The sequence below is a fragment of the Oryzias latipes genome, chromosome 15 (assembly GCF_002234675.1).
Source record: "Oryzias latipes chromosome 15, ASM223467v1".
Taxonomy (NCBI): Eukaryota; Metazoa; Chordata; class Actinopteri; order Beloniformes; family Adrianichthyidae; genus Oryzias; species Oryzias latipes.
In genome coordinates, this window is record NC_019873.2 from 4,771,833 (window position 1) to 4,791,354 (window position 19,522).

A 19,522-nucleotide genomic window follows, 5' to 3' on the forward strand; every position below is an offset into this window, starting at 1 on the left:
AGTGTCCATTTTTCTCCTGGGAGACTTCATCATTGCCCACATGAGTGATTACAATGACCCCTGGGTTGAGGAGGAGCAGTCCTGATCTGAACCTGAGGGGTGTTTTGTTATTGGATGTACAGTATGTGCTTGGTCTTGGCATACTGGCACATTGCTCACCATTTTTGCTGTTCCGGTAATGTCAGATTTGGGGTGTGAAGGGCTGTAAGCTAGTGGGAGAGGGTAAACAGAGAGCTCTCAGCAACAGGGAAGGGAAGGGTCCGTGGCAACTGTCAAGCCCACAATTAAAGTTGAATTTCTGATGAACTGCAGAAACTATGTCCTAGAAAACAAGACAACTTTTTTTGGTTTTGACTAAAAATGGCAAAATTATAGTTAGAAGACCACTGGAAATGCTTTTACAATACACCAAAAGATGATCGGAGTGAACTTTAAGAGAAATTAAAGAACCCCACAGAATTAGAAATGTCCCCGGTGTCCTTCATCCTTCCAGCAATAACCTGATGATTCACTGCAGCAAAAGCCCATCAGTGAGACACCACCTTGAGAACAGTATGTGTCTATAGTCACATACTGATGATGTCATCAGACGCATCGTTGTTTTCTGTGCTGCTCGTTGCCACTTTGGCAAGTGGCAGACTTGGGGATCGAACTATCAATCTTCTCTCTAAATGAGTTGGTCCATTACCATGTAATTATGAAAATGTTATTGCAATAAACCAGTAATCTGAGCAAGTCAACCCTTCTGGGCTCAGCCAATCTTTTTCATTTACAAACAGGATAATTATCTGGGTCTTTTGATGCAGACAAATTTGAGCAGCGTGATGGCATTATCACCTGAGCTATAATTACTGGCTGACTTGAGGATCTGAAAACAGCATTTTCCTGAAGGGAGGGGCTCATGAGACCAAAAATAATTAGCTTGCATTAGCTGTGGTACGTTGGTAGATTTTTATGATCACAGAGATATTCTGTTACACAAACCATGGGACTGTCCTTTTATAGGGTTTGTGGATTTAAGCAGAAGGAAGAGGTGAGGGGTTACTTTGGTTCACCACTGCTGTCAGGTGTTACAGAGGGAAATATTTCTGGAAAAAAAAAACATTTATATTCGCAAGATAATTTTATTTATTGAGTTAATTTATCTCCAAGGCCAAAATAGTGAGGCTAAGTTTTGGCCAAAGCTCACAATTCTTCTCTCGCAATTTTAACTGTCTCTGACATGAGTGAATACTTACCATAATCTCAGTATTTCTGTATGTGTGATGTACCATCTCTCTTATTTGAGTTATAAAATATTCCTAAATTCCGCAACAGAAATTATATTTTAAAGCAGAAGCAGAACTCCTTTGGTTTATAGCCTGTGAAAATTTAAATCTTGGTACCAAAACAGATATTCTACTGTAGATTTTTTGTATTGTGAGTACTGGTAAATGTAATCTTAATATCTAACCAGTAAATTCTATCTACTATGAATTTATCTGCTTCCTCCTCTAGGAGGCGCTGAACATTAGAACATGATTGTGTTCTTCAGAGTAACTGGACTACAAAGATCTAAACAATGCTGTTTCAGTCCTACATGGAGTGCTTTGGACTCTGTCCCGGTTCGGGTCTTCCTGTACCTGCGATGTTGTTTTGGCAGTGACAGTCTTTGCTGTTGATATCAAGGTCTTCGCCCTCCTCTTCATCGTCCACCAAGCTGATCTCTGTGATGGTCTCTGGACTTAGATGAGACATCAGCATCATGCTCTTCCTTTTCAGCGAGCGGTTCTGCCGGTTCAGCTGCAGAGAGAATCATGGGAGATTGGGGGGATGTCACAGCAGACTCTCACAAAAGTTTGGAGAAAGAACATCAAGGCTCAGACTGACCCAAAGAGGTCGAAGTGGTCGCTTGTGACCCACTGACTGCATCAGAGAACACTAGAGTGTGACATCACCCTTGGAAAATGGTTTACTTACCGTTTCAACCAGTCGCCATTTTTGTGACAAAGACGCCACCATGTTGGAGCCAGACGTCAGTGAACAGTGATTGGTCTGAGTCAATGTTTCTATGGCAACCAATCTGTCCAATCAGGAGTGAGCTTGTTGGAAGGCCACACCTTTACTTGAAAGCGGGCTACACAAACTCTGTCAATAAAGTGCTTTGAATGTTTGACGTGAGAACACAGACTTTCGGTAAGGCACCTGAGTGGACAGTTTATAACTTCAATGACTTGCAATAAAGACAGTAAATATCATGAAAAAAAGAGGATTATTGAAAAAATGTTAATAAAAGGTATCAGAGCAAGAATGTTTTTTCTGACAAATTATTCTTGGAACCAGCGGATCGTACTTCCTGTTTGGAGTGTGAGGGGGGTCACTAATGTCCACTTCTCATATAGTGTCAATGATGTAGCCCCTCTGTGGTCTACCTGAAGGTTTTTTTTTTTTTACCTTTTGCAGACCCAAGCTTATAAACATGGATCCAAAAGGCTCCGGTAAAGCAGAATCAACTACAATGGTAATATAACCCAAAATGTGGCGTCCACGCATGAAGACGCTAGGTCTTCAGGGGTTAACACAGTTTCCATTTAGTTTGTTCTCTTTTTCGAATTCAGACCCAGCTGGCTGGGAAAAGCTTCATCTTCCTCACTCTAGGTCACATTGCTGTTATTCATTTTTCCACTGCAGAATCAGTTCATTTTTTGTTGGCCAACTTCAACACCTGTGGATGAATCTGTAGGCTCAGTGCTTTTTACCTGCTACTTTGGGCTGGTTGAGTCGGGCTGCAAGGGGGTTACTGGCAAAAAGAGGTCTCAGGAGGTAAACTGAGAAGTGTTTAAGACATAAAAGCAATTTGTATAACGTTACTTTTTTTTTTTTAGAGACTGAATTAATCCGACCACATTTCAAAGAGTTGCTGTGTCTCATTGTTGTGGTTTTATGGCATTGTTTTAAGATAATTCTCTTTAGGAACTACAAGGTAGCTTTTAGGATGACGTCATAGCAGCGCTGGGCACGAGCCGCATAACAAGACAAAGAAAAGCACGTAAGAAGCATTTTCAGCTGTGTTTAAACGTTCTAACAAACTTTTTTCTGTATGGAAACACGACGATCATTGCATTATATTTGTCTGACGCTCATCGGTTCCCTTATTCCTTCTCTGTTTACATCGACTACGGTGGCTGCTTTGGTTCAGTTGTTCCGCTCCGAGGACGGATTGTATTATGATGATTATGATGAATATCAGGGGAAATGAACTCTGGTTCACTTTAAGCAGGCCAAATGTGTCCAGTCTGAATGCACCCTAAGAGAGTTGAGTTTTCAAAACACAGTTCTGATTTATCTCTGAGATCCTAATCACACAAGGATGAGGCTCTGTCACCATTCACTACTTAGAAATAGAAACATCAGCTACCTCTGTTTAGGGGTTCAGATTTAAGTGTCTGTCAGCCTTTCGTTTTAGTAGCTTTGATTTATAACAATTTAAACAATCATCACTTTCCTGCTCATTTATAAATCAAATTTTAAGAAAATCTCAAGTTTGCATTAGAACAAAAAAAACTTCACTGCAAAAACTGGATCTTACGGGATAAAAAGACACGTTTCAAGAAAAATGTTTTATTTTGCATGATAGAAAATCTTATCAGGAAAGTTTTTCAGTAATAAAATACTATTAGTTAATGAAAACATGTCTTAGTGAGTAGACTTCTTGATAGGACCATTTTTCTTTCCTCATTTTTTTCTTAATTTTTAGCATTTTTGACATGTTTTTATTGGTGGCCTGTTGTTGAAGTGCTTGAACTGGTCAGAGCCAGCAGATCATTCCTGTTTATTCTTTCACTGACATTTCTTGGATTTAATTAAGCGAAAAATGTCTGTGCTAATTTAGAAAAACACTTTCTTTTTTTTTATGATTAATAGATGCTTAAATGCACCTCAGCGATGTGTTGCTACTGTTTAAGAATCAGGACATCAAGACTGGACAATAAGCACAGTCCACATTAGACAACGTTAGATCTCTGGGTGCAACAGCACATTCTTAAACATTTTGTCGTTTTCCCTAAAAACTGACCTGAATTCACGTAAAACGGACATATTTTCCAAACCAGCTTTGCCACAGAATCCCTGGGAATTAGGAGGGTGCAAAACAAGCAAATAAGTAAGACAGGAGGATGATGGAGAATCAGATGAGATGTTGTGATTTCCTCTTTCTTGGGTCTGCAATCAGTCATAATGGGAGGGGGACGTATGCAAAAGCAATACTAACGTGTGAAGTAACACACATAATTAGAAACACACAGGCTGCTGGGAAAAGGCGATCAGTGTCTGTCTCCACACACAATGATAGTTTTTTAATGCAAAACAGATTTGCATTTATGTTGGTTTGTTCTTTGGAACATGTTTTCTTTTTGCTCCTTTGGTTTAAATTTTCTGCTCAACATCTACGTCTATTTATTTCGTTTTTTTTTTTTTTTAAACATTTAAATCGTCACAAAGCAATATCTGTGTTTAGGAAAATCGACCCAAAACAAAACGCCAGTGAAGTCTCTGGAAAAGGGATTGATGCCAATTATTCGGGCATGTTGATGTAATCTGAAGCAAGAAAAGTGTCTAAGGAGAGAAAAAGCAAAGGGGAAAAATAAAAGGCAAACCATAAAAAAAAAACATTTATTAATGGCATCCTGGTGAGAGCAGATTGCAGCAATTCTCTCTTTTGATGGCACTCTTCAGGCTGCAACCCTTTCTCTGAAATGCAATCAACAATACACAACATGGAATCGCATTCTTTTGATAATAACGTGCAACTGGCGGGAGCCGTGCGTTTAAAATTATACACTTGCATGAATCAAAACTGACATAGCATTGGCGTGCGCTCTCTGAAGGTCCCCATTATGCAGTAACAGCCCCTCATCTTACCTTGATCACACATCAACACAGAAACATCCAAACCATTCCCAAACAAATGATCATCTTTTCAAACTGCTGTCCCACTTTTTTAATTCAAAAGATTTAAGAAACACTGAACTTTCTGTCACTGTGGTCCCTGCCACACTTAATGAGCAAAATGATTGTCATGCTAGTTCTGGTCTCCCTTTGGATTTCTCTCTCTTCAGCATTTAGGATTTGCTCTAAATTCAAATGAGTAAAAATATACCTTTTTAATGCAGAAAGGTTCTTTTTCAATTTAGCGAAGTTAAGACAGCAAACATATACCTTTAGGGACTGCACCCATAAAAGTCAATAGAAACAGGTGTTGTGTGTAACTTACATGGGTAAATGGCTGCTGCATGTTTATGAAAATGCTGACAGACGTCTGATCGAAGAACCGAGTATAACAGAGATGAAAGACGCTAATTGACAAGATCAAATAAAACGGAACAGATTCGATGCATTCGTTTTTCCTCTAACATGCTTAACAACAACAACAACTGCACACGGGATCATAAAACAGCCTCTAATGCTGCGTTCACATCAGCCTCGGCAGCACACATTAAAACGACCAAGTTCATTTAAATGGATGTATATATAGTTCGGGCTTGTGCGTCCAAAATACTCGGGTTCACTCAAAGCTACGAATTTTTTTTAGTCAGTTTTCGGGCTTTACATAGAAAACGAGCCGCGGTTAAACGTGCATTGAAAGTTAAACCAACTTTGACCAATCAGGGACTCTTATCTGGGTGTGACATATGGATGGCGTCTTTGTTAATTCACGGAAGTGCCAGCTGGTTGACAATTATTAATAAAAGAGAAAAGTATAAGTGCGGTTTGTGTCCGGCCGGAATTTTATGACACCAAGTCTTTCATTTATCAGAATAGAGCTGTGAAAAAAACAAAATTCCCCAGATTTGCACCGCTTTTGTATTTCACACCAAGCCTCTTCCAACTGTAGGTGCTTGCGCTAGTCGGGTGGCCGCAGTCCAGTGTTCAGCACACATGAACCCACGTTCCTTAAATTCTTGTACGCGTCACAAATGCTCTGTGTGTACGCAGCATTAGATGTTCTTAAAACTGGGATTTCTATTTTGGACAGAAGGCCTTCTGGTTGTTTTCAGTTTGAGGCTCAACCTCTCAATGTGCTCCCATTCATTCTGGATCTGACACATTATTCCTGTTTCCCATCACGGAGCCCGATTTCTGCAGTTTTCTGACGACAGCCGATGTTCTCCACATTCTCATGAGCCTCTGAAACATGAAGTGAGTGCTGTTCATAAAGGACAATGCACATTCTGACAGAGCTTCAAAGAAGTCAACTGCACAACCTGACCAGGATGGTCAAGTGTCCTGTGAGGCGTCACTAAAGGTCAGCCATTCAGCCAGTAAATATCCATATAAACAGACACAAGTCATGGTTAAAAAACGATTTTTGCTTCCTGTAAAAAAAAAAAAAACAAATCCCATTAAAGATGAGAACCCTATACCCCTGCACATTAAGCAACTTGATTTAAGTTTATTTCTTTGCAAAATGGATGGATTTCTGTCATAATGCTAAATTTAAAAGATCCACTCTAAAGAAAAGGGTAGTTTAATTGTTATTATATGTTCTTGTGGCATTTTCCTGACAAGAAAGGACATTTATAAAGAAAATTATTATTTAAAATTGCATTACTGGTTGTTTTTCTCACCATTCTTGTTGCACTGGTAATGTTAGGCTGGGGGTATGAGGGGCTGTCAGCTAGCGAGAGAGTGTAAACAGAGAGCTCTCAGTTATAGTTGATGGAAAGTGGGGGCGGGCTTGCCAACGGTCCTGCCCACAACTCAGGGGTGAATTTCTAATGAACTACTGCTGTTCTGCAGAAACTATGAAAACAACACCAACACAGGTTTTAGGTTTTGGCTAAAAACAGCATAATCATAATTAAAAGGAAGAATAAAGGAGAGATCAAAAGACAACTGGAGACAACTTGTTTTTGTTTCGGACTCTGATGCATGCAGGTGCTGATGAGACCGGGTCTGCTTGAGGCAGAATCAAATCCTTCTTTGGATTTTCTAAGAGTCGGTATATCAGTCCCCATTTTATTATTGACAAATGAATAAACATGAAGCAAAAATATATTTTAGACCTGTTTTTGATGGAATAAACAAGACATCTTTTTATTGAAAGCCTGAGACCTTGGTGCTCTCATTCCAAACGAGTTCATGCTACTGAGTTTTTCCTTCTTTCAACTTGTAAATACTTAACTTCTATTTGATGAGGAACCCAGATTTCCTGTATCTCCTCAGTGAGTTGTTGTCCTCACACTAAGATTCTTCCAGAATGTCATCAAATGTTTTCTTTAGCTCACCGGTGACTGAAGCCACCGATTGATTGAAGGTCCCAATAATCCAGATCAATAAAAGTTTGAAACCCAAACAAAACTGATTTTGATCTAAAATTGCTAAAATAACTTAGAATGTCTAGCAAACGTATAACCCCCCCCCCAAAAGATCAGGTGAACAATATAATCCAGCACTCCTAGAAAATCAAATATCAGTCAATCAATCAAACTTTATTAATCTAGCATTTTCCCCTTAAAAGCACAACACAAAGTGCTTTACATAAATTAAACAAAGTAAATAATATAAGAACAAGCATGAAAATTAAAATAGGACCCCCCAGCCCATACCTACATACAACCCCCACCCCACCCCTTTCACACCTCCCACTCCCTAACTAATGAGGATAGACAATAAGAAATAGGCGGAGCACGAAAACTAAATGTTTGTTATTGGAAACGCTAAAAACAATTGGAACCTCCCTCTCTGTGAACAGCTGTATAGCCAGCCAGATGCAGCATCACAGGCGGGGACCGCTCCACCACAGCAAGGCGGCAATGCAGACCCCCTCCTGGAGCTGCAGCGGCTGAACAGCAGGTAAATAATAAGTAATAAGTAAATAATAAATAAGTCAAATTAAAATATTTAATTAATAATAAAGTATAAATTCATAAAACAAGATAAAATGGAAATACTAAATTAAAACAAATAAGATAATAAAAGTAGTAAAATGAGCTAAAAGGCAGGTTAAAAGATGGTGTTGAGCCTTTACTTAAAAGCATTCCTGCTCTCTGCGGCTCTCAGGTCCTCTGGCAGACACAACCGAGGGCCGCAGTGCTGAAAGGATGTTTTGGTTTATCTTTAAAAACATTTTTCTCAGGTGTGATAATGTTCAGAGACGGGGTATTTTTGACAAAATACTTTATGAAATTTGACAGTTTGGGGATTTAAAAAAAAGGGTTTTGTCAGCAATCAGTTTGTGTCGGGTGTCCCACTGTGAATCACTAACTCCAGAAGCTGCAGATGCCACAGTGCAGAATGCAGATGCAGTCGGTTTGAAAGCATTAAGCCCTGCTGGAGTCTGAAGGTTTTTTTTTTTTAGACAACCTTGATGCCTTATGGTCATCTGTGCCAATAAAAATCTTTCTCGTCGCCCCGGAAACAAAGAAAGGAAAAACAGAAGCAGGCGCTGAAGCTGGAGATTTGTCGACCTTCATTTTGTTTGTCCATCAGTCTCCCACGGGCCGATTCTGCTGCAGCTCCGTGGACAGTGAGGGCTTTTGTACTGAGGCTGAATGAGCCATGATTACAGTGATGATCTCTGCAGCGGTGGGCTGTGAAATCACCGTGTGCCAGGCGCCCCCACTCTCAATCACAACCTACGGGGGAAGGAGCCCAAAAAGTGATTTTGTAAGACATGAGCACAGCAGCCGCGCTTGATTGTGACACGAAATTTGAAGATGTGGTGCTGTTCACGAAAGTACCGTAATGTCATCTCCAGAGTCGATTTCATTTGGTCCAATATTGAATTCAACAGATTCTTTTGGCTTCACGTTTTTTTCAAATACGTTTTCAAATTTCCTGGATTCAAATCTTCACATGTTGGAACAAACCTTGGATGCGAGAGCTTCAGCACTTTCTCTGCACATCCTCTCGATCTCCAGGTCCTCTTGAATGACACTGACCTCCTGGATGACCATCTGAGACACTGCAAAAGAAAAACAACACAATCACTGACATCACTCTCAAAGGCCTTAACCCTTGTGCTATCTTAGATCAGTGTTTTTCAACCTTTTCTGAGCCACGGCACACTTTAACCTTTAAAAAATCCCGCGGCACACCAGCATCCAAAAAGTTTTAAAAAAGGAGAAACTCAGTCTGTATTGATCTACAGCCCCTCCCTCCACAGTCTCACATGCATTTTTGAGATAATTGTTGCAGAAAAAGCTGGAAACTGCAGCTGTTTTTTTCTAAAAGATGCAATAAAAGTTAAGTTAGAAGATTTAAAAACAGTTTGAAGTGTGTTCGTTGGTTTCAAGACGTTTAACAACAGATCTCCTTGTGCGCTGTCACTCTCTCAACCCAATGCATCATGGGAGATGTAGTGCATAAAACGGCCGGCGGAGGTCGCTTTTCGGAGCTTCATTGATGTGTTCACTTGTTCCACGGTCTGACACCGGACTCTGTGGAAAGCTACACCGCTAAAGACGAGCTTTAGCTGGTATTTTTGTTAGAACTGAGCGACTTTACGAGCTAAATCGGGACAAGGAAGTGAAGACTTTAACCACTTCTGATTGGTCAGACTGATGACATGTGATTAAGCTCCCCAAGAATGATTGGTGGAGACAGTTAAAGGGACGGGACTTTTCCAAAATACAGCCGGAGCTGCAGCTGAGTCGTGGTAACGTCATTCTTATCAAAATGTCTTTAATAAAATAAAATAAACGCAAAGAAAAAGTATTTTAGGATCTTTTATATTCCTAACTACTCAGTGTTTTATCAGGGCCTGTTTGGATGAACAGAGAGCTGAAATCCTGGAGATGGGAAATGTTAAATCAGCTAATGAGGGCAATTTCTCCACGGCACACTTGACCATCTCCCACGGCACACTAGTGTGCCGCGGCACACTGGTTGAAAAACACTGTCTTAGATGACCCCCCCTTACATTGACGTGTTCTCCCTACCAATGCAAAGGTGGATAAAGGTGGAAAGATTTCATGTAATCCATGGACACCAGTGAAGATCACAAATCATTGAAGAAAAAAGGTTCAGCGCACTGTCTAGTGGGTCTAGATGACCCAACTCCCAATGTTAAAGTGTCTAGGATAGCACAAGGGTTACACAACATTTTGTGCCACTGAAAACTCGGACTCGATTAAAGGTCAAGTAGAAAGCAGGACTGAGCGAGAAATCCATTTTATTAATTAATTTGAATTTACTGTTTCAGAAGATTTATTTTGGGGAAAATCTGGAATTTCTCCCCCCCCCCCGCTCCTTCAGGTTGCTGTTGTTGGGTGGAAGGTCAGGCCAACCGTCTCTTGCAGGTGTCAAAATGGCAGCTAGCACAGAGGAGCTTGTTCCTAAAACAGGAACAGTTTCTCCACTTCTGTGGAACTGGTTCAGTTCTGTGAATTTAAACTTGGAGCAACAAACCGTACACAGCAAAATCTGTTTGAAGGCTGCTGCCAACAAAACTGGGAGTATGATTAATCTGTTTAAACACCTAAAACAGAGACTCTGCTGAGATGCTAAAGCTAGCGGCAGCACCCAGAACACAAACATTTATACGCCTTGTTTTACACTTTGAATTCAGAGTTTCTGTTTAATATATTTGCTGTGCCCATTTTTCACCCACAGACAGCTTGAATCCAGCCATAAGGCCACTGGTGACTAAAGCATGAGACAAAAACATCTGCAGATGACTAAACTAAAACCACAAATAAAACACAAAATAACCCCAGAGAAAGTGAATATTTACATAAAAACTTCAGAAACTAAGATAATCCTCAGAAGATTACTGTAGGAAATAAAACTATCCTCACATGAAGACACTCAAATGAAAGTGTGCTTATGACAAGTAAAGAATATAACACACAGCAAATGTCACCAGTCTGTCTCTACAATAAAATTATTCCCTCTGCTGCTTTTATACAAAAACTAACTGACAGAGAAGAAACACAAGAATGTTTGTAGAAGAATATCTTTACAGTTTTCAAAATGTTTTTGTAAATTTAGTTTTTCTTTCACCTTGTTATACGTTCTACGCATGTTCGTATATTTACATTTCTAAACTCCCATCGATTTTCTGAACCCGTTTTACAGGGTCACGGGGTTGCTGGAGCCTAACCCAGCCCCTGTTGGGCGAAGGCAGGTTACACCCTGGACAGGTACTCCTAAACTTCAAACAGAAGTTTCTATTCCAGTTTAAATCTTATTAAAACTATTTTTGTTGCAAGTCTAGATCAAACTGATGATTTAACTGTCTTCAACACGCAAAAAGGTTTTGCCTGATTTTCAGGCAAAAAACAAACAAATAAATGTGGGGAAAAAACGCACATTGACTGGCATAATGCAATCATGAAATGATAACACAATATTGATAATGAAACCCAAACAAACACCAAACATAATTCAGTAATCAGTATTCATCATCTGCAGCATCAAATCTGATTTATGACTTCAGGAAATCTGCAACATGAGTGAGGTGACGACAAAAGAGAAAACACTGTTTTTTTTAAATAAGTAAGTGCTGAAAAATAAACATGTGTGTGATAAATTATTGGGACAGATTATTTTAATTAAGAAAAATAGTTTATCTCGCCTTACAGCGGGGGAAGGCCCTGGTTCGAATCCCAGCTGGGTCCTGGCTGTGTGGAGTTTGCATGTTCTCCTTGTGCATGCGTGGGTTTTCAGTCCAAAGACCTGCTTCATATGTTGATGGGTTACTCTAAATGAATGTGAATGTGAGTGTATGGCCCTGCGAGAAACTGGCAACCTGTTTAGAGTTTATACTGCCTTCGCCCAACAGCTGGCACAGGCTCTGGTGACCTTGTGACCCCGATAGAGTTAAGAAAATGGATGGATAGATGGATTTTTTTGACTTCAGTAGTGTTGTACTACTTCGGAGCAGCAGGTTTTCACTGAGAGACAAACCAAAGAATCACACAGTCGTCACCCAGAGCCTCTGAAAGCTCAAGTTTGGGCAGAGCTATGGCAGCTTTATGGTCTGGACCAGACAGCTCTGAGATGCTTGGTGCTCATGTCACCCAGACACCTCCTTTTCACCACTAACATACATGTTAACACTATTTATTAGTCCGCAAATCTGATCTAAAATACATCAAAAGGCCCAACATGCATGTAGAAGTTAATCAACTCTTTTGCACTCCATAAATTTGAGTTTGCCCAGACTTCACTCTCCGCACCACTTGCCCCAGCTCCTCTGGAGGGACCCCGAGACGTTCCCATCCCAGACACATAATCTTTCCAGCGTGTCCTGGATCATCCGCTCTGCCCAGTGGGTCATGCCCGGAACACCTCCCCAGGGAGGCGTCCAGGACGCATGCGCACCACATACCCGAGTCACCCCAACTGGCTCCTCTGGATGTGGAGGAGCAGCGGCCGAACCACCTTCCACTGATAATACTAATAATTCTCCTCAACTTCTCCACCGTTGTGACAGAAATATCTGCAGTTCACCTGAAGACAATGGTGCCTCTTTGGTACTGGTGCCATTGACAACCTGCTGTTGTAGGCTAGCAAACGGCATCACGCAGAAGTAATGTAGAACATTGGTGAGAGGCCTCCATCAATGCAATCGTGTTCAGAAAGAATGGAGCCTACATGCAAACTTAATGGAATACCGCATTCATGTCACAAACTTATAAGGTCGACTCATGGTCTGAGAAAAATGTCATTAGGAAAGAAAGGACAAGCTTTGAATTAGTCAGAGAGTGGGTGCAGAACTCTGACTTCCTTTACTGTCTCAGTGGTTTGAGATAAGAGCGCCATGACACCCAGAGTGTTTCTGTCGCCTTTTGTATCTGCACTGTGAGTAAACCTGATTGCCCACATTCATCAATTGAGTTTCTTTCAAAAGAAAATGAACTAAATGTTTTCCATAGTTTATCTTTAAATTAAATCGTTCCATACATTTTTGTTTTGATGATTCAGGGCCAGGGTGCATTAAGTCTAAACTGAATACAAGCGTGCAGCTCAACAAGATGAATGACTGCTGTGCATACGTTGAGTGTACTGAGAGGATGTGGGCTTTTTTTGTTAACAAATGTACATGTCGCTTGAACATAACCTTGAGGGGGGGGGAGACATTTGCTTCTACTGCATTAACATGAACCAAGAGTGCTGCTTAAGGCGGCAATGTGATGAGCGGAATGGAAAATATTCTTTTCCAATATTGCATTAATTATCAGCACATTAAAAGCACATGTTCTTTTCAGCAACCACATAGATCTAAAGCTACACAGATTCAGTGAATATACTGTAGTAACATAATCCAACGGTCATTGTGGGGAAAAAAGCTGAATCTAAACACTTGTAATGGATTCACATGCAAAGGACCAGGTCTGGTCACCCCAGTGGACCCCCAGAGAAGCCCCTGTCCCCTTCAACAAATCATCTTCAATTTAAAGATTAGGAGTTGATCCATTAACAACTGTTGTAATACACCTCTGCTTCCAAGCAGATTTCACTTGGAAACACCTATTCCAAGTTCCACCTGGTTAGCAGGTAAAGAAGGCTTGAAGTTTGTCGAAAAACTGTTGAGGAAGTGCTTTTATAAGGAGCCTTTGAGAGTGATTTAGTTAAGTCGCTGCAGAATTTATGACCGTTTCTCCCTCTTTGCAAGAATTTTCTCTTTGCACAAATGCTGCACTACCTGTTCTCATATAAATATACTTTAACTGTGTTTTTTTTAAGCCTCAAATAAGAAGAGGTTAAAATAAATTGCTCTTCATAGTATTTTATTAATACATGTTTTTAGTTTAAATTATATACTATCAGTTTGCAATTTTCTCCAGATAGTTTCAGTTTGTTAGATTTGCAAAAAAAAACCTCTGACACACAAAGTTGTTTTAAAAATTAATTTAAATGTGTCTTTCTGAAATATTTTATTGCTAAAATTTTAAGGATCTTTTTTGTATTTCTGAGAGGACGGTAATAAATGTATGGTGCCACAAGAAGGATCAATTACTGTGCCACTCCAACATTTTCTTTAGACAATCTGCAACATGTCCTGGAGTTGTTACTGGCTGTAACTTGTAAAGAGCTCACATAAAAAAGTATACACATATATTTGTTATCTAGAAAACCCCTGATTTGCAAAGATTTTCCCCTTACCTAGAGAAACACATTTGTGTCTCCACTTTGAACATGTTAATCCAGAACAACAGTCCACCAGAAATCTTCTGGTAACAAAACAATGTCAAAGCTATAAAACAGCCACATTTGTCTGCTTGAAAATGTTGCTTTAATATTTGTGATTGTGGGCTACCTGTATGCCTTGTGCAGCTTTGCCCATTTTTCACCCATAGACATAAAAACAGCGTGTGTCCTGCAGGCTGGTGCAGAGATGCGTCAGTCCATCTCCATAAGGATGGACTTAAGTTTGATGCTAAGTTTGATACGTCTTTTTCCGAATGCATAACTGCTGATTGTATTGTTTTTGTGCATTATGCTTGCTTTGATTGCTTGAAATAAACCAGTTCCAATCAAATCAAATCAAAATAAACCACTCTGTGAACATGTAAGGCGAACATGTTCATGCACATTTTTCTACAGGCATGCTGCAAGCGACAGGTAGAAAGAAGTAAACACTTATAGAACAAGTAAAAGGAAGTAAGGGGGAAGTAGGCGAGACGCAGGCGTGTCATACAGATTTTACATTTTTTCAACCCCTCTGAACCCTTCAGTGCTGTTCAAGTGAAAAGGTGCACGCAGCCTGACCATTAGATATGAGGGTTAGCAATTGTACACGGTCAGTAAGGAGCCAGTTCACACAGCAATAGTGACTAGTATGGTTTATGGGCACTATATGACAGTGTCACTTGTATTTCATAAGTGCTTTACTTTAATTTCACGAAACACTTCCTACATGCATGACAATGCAGCGTTAGAAATAAGGAAAAAAGATTCTGGCAAGTAATATTTTTGGTTGTCCTTTCGATACCAATATTAAACAGTAACAAAACCTACTCAGATGTCAGTACTTACATCTTTATTTCTTCCTTACATCTAATATCAACTGCCTCTTATGATAGACATTTAAAAAATTCTTTAAATATTAAAAACAAACATTTTACTAAATATCGAAGCATCTAGTTACACAAAGTATTGCCCTGTAAATCAAATACTGTTACGGTCAAATGAAAATACTTTATCTTACCCTATAATATATCAGAAAATTGATTACATTAACCAACACTGTAACCTAATGAGTATTTTTAAAATTAAGAACACTTGTGTGGACTGGGACTAGTACAACATTCCAAATATAAAGTAATATTTATATGTGCTGAAAAGTTATAATATGATATAACATCTATTTCAAATAAACACATGTGTAAATGATACCATGTTTGTGCGCTGCAGTAGCAGTAAAGACTAATGTCCCTGATCTTTTAAACAACACATGCAGGTGCAATGTTGTCATTTTGCGATGTCTTCTGGCGTATTCTGTTCGTTCGGACGTCATGTGACATCATTCGTGTACATTCGGTTTTATCTTTAAAAGTCAGACGTCGGTTTCCCAAAAACTTTGAAAAATAGTGGAAAAATACCAAAATGTTGAATAAAAGACCAGGTTGTCACACGGACAACCATCAGGTTCATTTTGGGCTGTCCTCCGTGAAATCTGGTTGTCTCGGACATCAGGATAACCGCTTATTTCGAACGCTGCAATGGTACGTTCCATTTTTATGATGTTCCTGGAGGTGACTTAAGGGAACTGCAAGACACGTACGGGTGAAGTCCTGTATGGGTGCTGGTGACTAAGGTTTAGCCCTCAAGCCCTTTGAGTGGGGTCTGACCGTTTTTGGGCTTCTACTGAACACGTGTTGCAAGTTAAATTAGGTAGAACTTTGACCAATCAGCCGCTTGGATTTGGTAGTGACGTATGGATGACGCCCCCTTTAATTCACAGAAGTGCCAACTGTTTAAAAATTGATCGTGGAGGAGAAATTCATAATTTCAATTTGTTACTGGCAGAAATTCTGTGCAACCAAGTCTATTATGGGAATATAACTCCTGATTCAGGAGATTCGCATCGCTTTTTACATTTCTTAGCGAACCTTTTCCAACTGTAGGTGGCAGGCATGCAATAAAGAAATAGGGGGGAAAAAAAAGAAAAACAAGCCCATCCCTGCTTGTCCAGTGTGAATACCAAATGCTAAAAGCGCCTTCAAGAACACGCTTTTGAACACGCGCCACATGTATGAATGTAGCAGGAATACTGGATGCAAGCAATAAAACTACAATTTGCATTTCTGCTGTTCTAAATAATCTATCCAGAAATCTAAATAAACCAGAACATGTGTGAAAGTGTTAGAGGTGAGATGAGACAATCCTAAGCAGTCATGTTGAAGGGCTCAACAGAAGCGCTGTGAAGAGAGTCCAGCAGAATGCTTAAGCATGAACTGTTTAAGGCTGCAATCAACCCTCAGCAGAAAAACACACCTAGAGAATATCCCACCATTTAACTAATTAAACATTGTGGCTGAGCAGGGCACAAATTAAGCATTAGTGCTCTGAGCAATGCCTTCTCCCCAGAGAAACCTAATTAGGAACTTGGTGAACAGCAGCACCCGGTGATATCCACGCTCCTCTGGTGCCCTTCACATCAGTCAATCGACAGTACTCAGCTGCCAATTTTCAATCTCAACCTCTTCTCCTTTCTTCTCTGCCCATCTCAATGGTACGAAGGCCGCAGCGTGAAAGGACGCCCTGAACTAAATGACATGTTAATTATAATTACTGGCAGCCATGGTAAATAAACAGTGCTGGAAGAGTGATGCGTGCATGTGCATGAGTCTATGTGGGGCTGTGAGACATCACAACTGGAGGCCTTAATTGTAAGTTTCGGCCTCCTTGTCATCATCATCCTCATCATCACTCCACGTTTTTTTCCCCGCTCTTTTCCGTGCTTGTCTTTTTTCATTTCACCGTGGGGAAAGACAGTGATTACGCTCGTGCCAACATGCTGCATAATGGTATCAGCGCCTCCAACCGAGCAGAGAATTCAATTGTATCTGCGGCCTGTAAAGCCTTGATGAGAGGGGCAGATGCTTTTGTGGCGTTATCATCATAACACAATGGTCATGTTGTCATCAACCTTGCCATCTCTGGCTCAAAAGGCATGATTGTATGTTGGGGGCATTCTTTCCCAATCACCCCCCCCCCCCACACACACACGCACACAAAAACACCTCCACAGCACTGCTGCCCCACCCCCAGCCGTTTCACTGTGAATAGGAGCAATTTTCTAAGAGCTATGAAATCACGTAATAGGTCCTAATATGCAGCTGCTTGGCACAGGGAGGCAGCCTCTATTAATGCACGACTCAAACACAATATGTGTTTTGGCTGCAGAATCGGGGGACACACGAGCGCACGCCGCGTGGATTCAGTTGAAAACCCACACAACTGTCACCATTACAAAGACAAACTGTTGGCTCCGCTTTTTGACATTCGGTGCCCCATTTCCAATCCTGTCCTCACTGAGGCGTCCACAAAGCATTCCACTGGAAGGGGAACTATTTCAGAATATTCAGAGCAGAGCCAAATACATATCTGGAGTAATTTGGAGAGCGCAGAAAGAGAGCCCCACTGAAGCTGCTCAACGGTTGCTAATTTAAGTTTTTAAAGGGAATTATACAGTCATGGCCAAATGTTAGTACCGTATTTTCCATAGGACACACCGGATTATAAGGCGCACAGTCAATAAATGATCTATTTTTGCAAGAGCATGTCACATACAAGGTGCTCACAACTATAAAGCGCATTAAGTGAGACAAAAGAGTCAAAGATAAGTCCATCGGTCAATCAGGCTTTGTCAACTGTGTTAACAGAGTCAGAATTCCCTCCCTACTCACTAATACTATGTAGTGCAGGAATATCTACTGTCCTGGATTTTAAAGGCAATTCAGACATCATGCTCACTACTTTTTTTTAAGGGGGCAAATATGACATCACAGATTATACACAGTGAAAACTTACATCAATAAGAGCCTGTTTCAACGACTTTTTACGATAATAGTGTGTTCTGATGCTGAAAACGTTGATGGTTTATTAAAAATAAATTCATTAAATCCATTTTTTTCACCAAAATTATAAATCGCAATGCAATATGGACTATTTACTCCAATCTAGTGACCATCATTGGACACTGGTTTTACAGAGACTTTTGGGAAATTTCTAGAGCACTGGATTTTGGAATTGTGGGCTATGTCTGAATTCCCACCCAACTCCCTAACTATTAAACAACTATAGTGCAGGACTATCTAGTGTCGTGGATTTTAAATTTGGACACCATGCTTACTACTTTTTGTTTTTTTTGTTTTGTTAAACGGTGAATATTACATCATTGATTTCAATTAATGAAAATCTTATCGAAATTAGGATTATACAACAACTATTTATGAATATGGTTTATTTTCGCCAATCTGGTGAAAATCGATGCACAGTGGGTTTTTTTCCAGAGACTTCTGGCGAATTTTGTGGGCAGTGGATTTTGGAATTGTATATTCGGACTGCACTACAACATGGCGAACGCACTACATAGTGCTCATAATGCAGTGAGTAGTGAAGGAATTCAGACATAGCCAATGAGATTTTTTTCTTGTAACACGCAGCATGTTGGCTACATGCCAAGAGTTAGCCACATTAGCATATTTACCATACCTACCTGTAACTCCCAACGTTGTTTACACCTTATTAAAAAAACATCGAATACCATTAAGACAAATGTTTCAGTGACTATGCTAACTCCCATCCTTGCTGGGACCATGTAAAAAATAAAAAAAGACAGCTACATGTTAGCCACATTAGCGTATTTACAATGACACCCAACGTCGTTTAAACTCATAAAAACGTTTTGAAAGAGCGCAGTGCACCTCTTCAAATCTGAACACAACCAGAATGAATCCATCTATAAGGTGCTCCAGATTATAAAAGTTCACTGACATGTAGTTGAAGAAATGTAGGGCTTTTAGGTGAGCCTCACAGTGCAGAAACTATGATACATATTTGGTTTTCTGTGTGTTACGCCGTCATTCCTGAACTAAGCCCAGTTCTGATATCAACAGTTTTATGCAGGGCTTTTTTCCCCACAAACCCACTGACCAGAGCACATGCACCTTATTGTTTGAAGGATTTTGACTTTGTAATTGCACAGTAAAACAAAATCAGAGGACACTCACTAATCTGCATACCTAAAACACTGAAATTGAAGATAAACCTTTTGTGTTCTTTCACTGAGAGCTTTCCTTGACATTTTTCACTGATTGAAAAACCTTTTTTTTTCTTAAAAAATGTTTGGGTTCAATTGTATGTCTTTGTAAAGTTGTGCTCAGTGTCTTTAGACAATGTGTTCTGTTTTTCAGAGGGCAGCATTCACACACAGACTGCTGATCTGAGGAGCATGAAGAGAACTCAGTGCTTGTCCTCCAAGGCAGAACCAGGATTCAAAAGGACACAAATAACAATTGAATCTTTTTCTTTTCATCTGCGGTGCCCAGCTGGGACTCAAAGAGACCAGAAAAGAGACAACCCTGGA

The 19,522-nt window shown here is 40.1% G+C and overlaps 1 protein-coding gene across 3 annotated transcripts in view; it reads right to left on the reverse strand.

Moving 5' to 3' along the window:
* Positions 1-19,522, reverse strand: part of shtn1 (shootin 1) — a 43,756-nt gene that overhangs the window by 17,385 nt on the left and 6,849 nt on the right. For all 3 annotated transcript variants that reach the window (XR_002874798.1, XM_011484069.3, XM_011484070.3), the window contains exons 4-5: positions 8,850-8,944; positions 1,623-1,782 (exon numbers count right to left, since the gene is read on the reverse strand). Coding sequence is in view for 2 of the 3 variants with exons in the window: in XM_011484069.3 (XP_011482371.1) it covers positions 1,623-1,782; positions 8,850-8,944 (255 nt within the window). In the remaining variant the exon portion in view is untranslated. The remainder of the gene's footprint in view (positions 1-1,622; positions 1,783-8,849; positions 8,945-19,522) is intronic.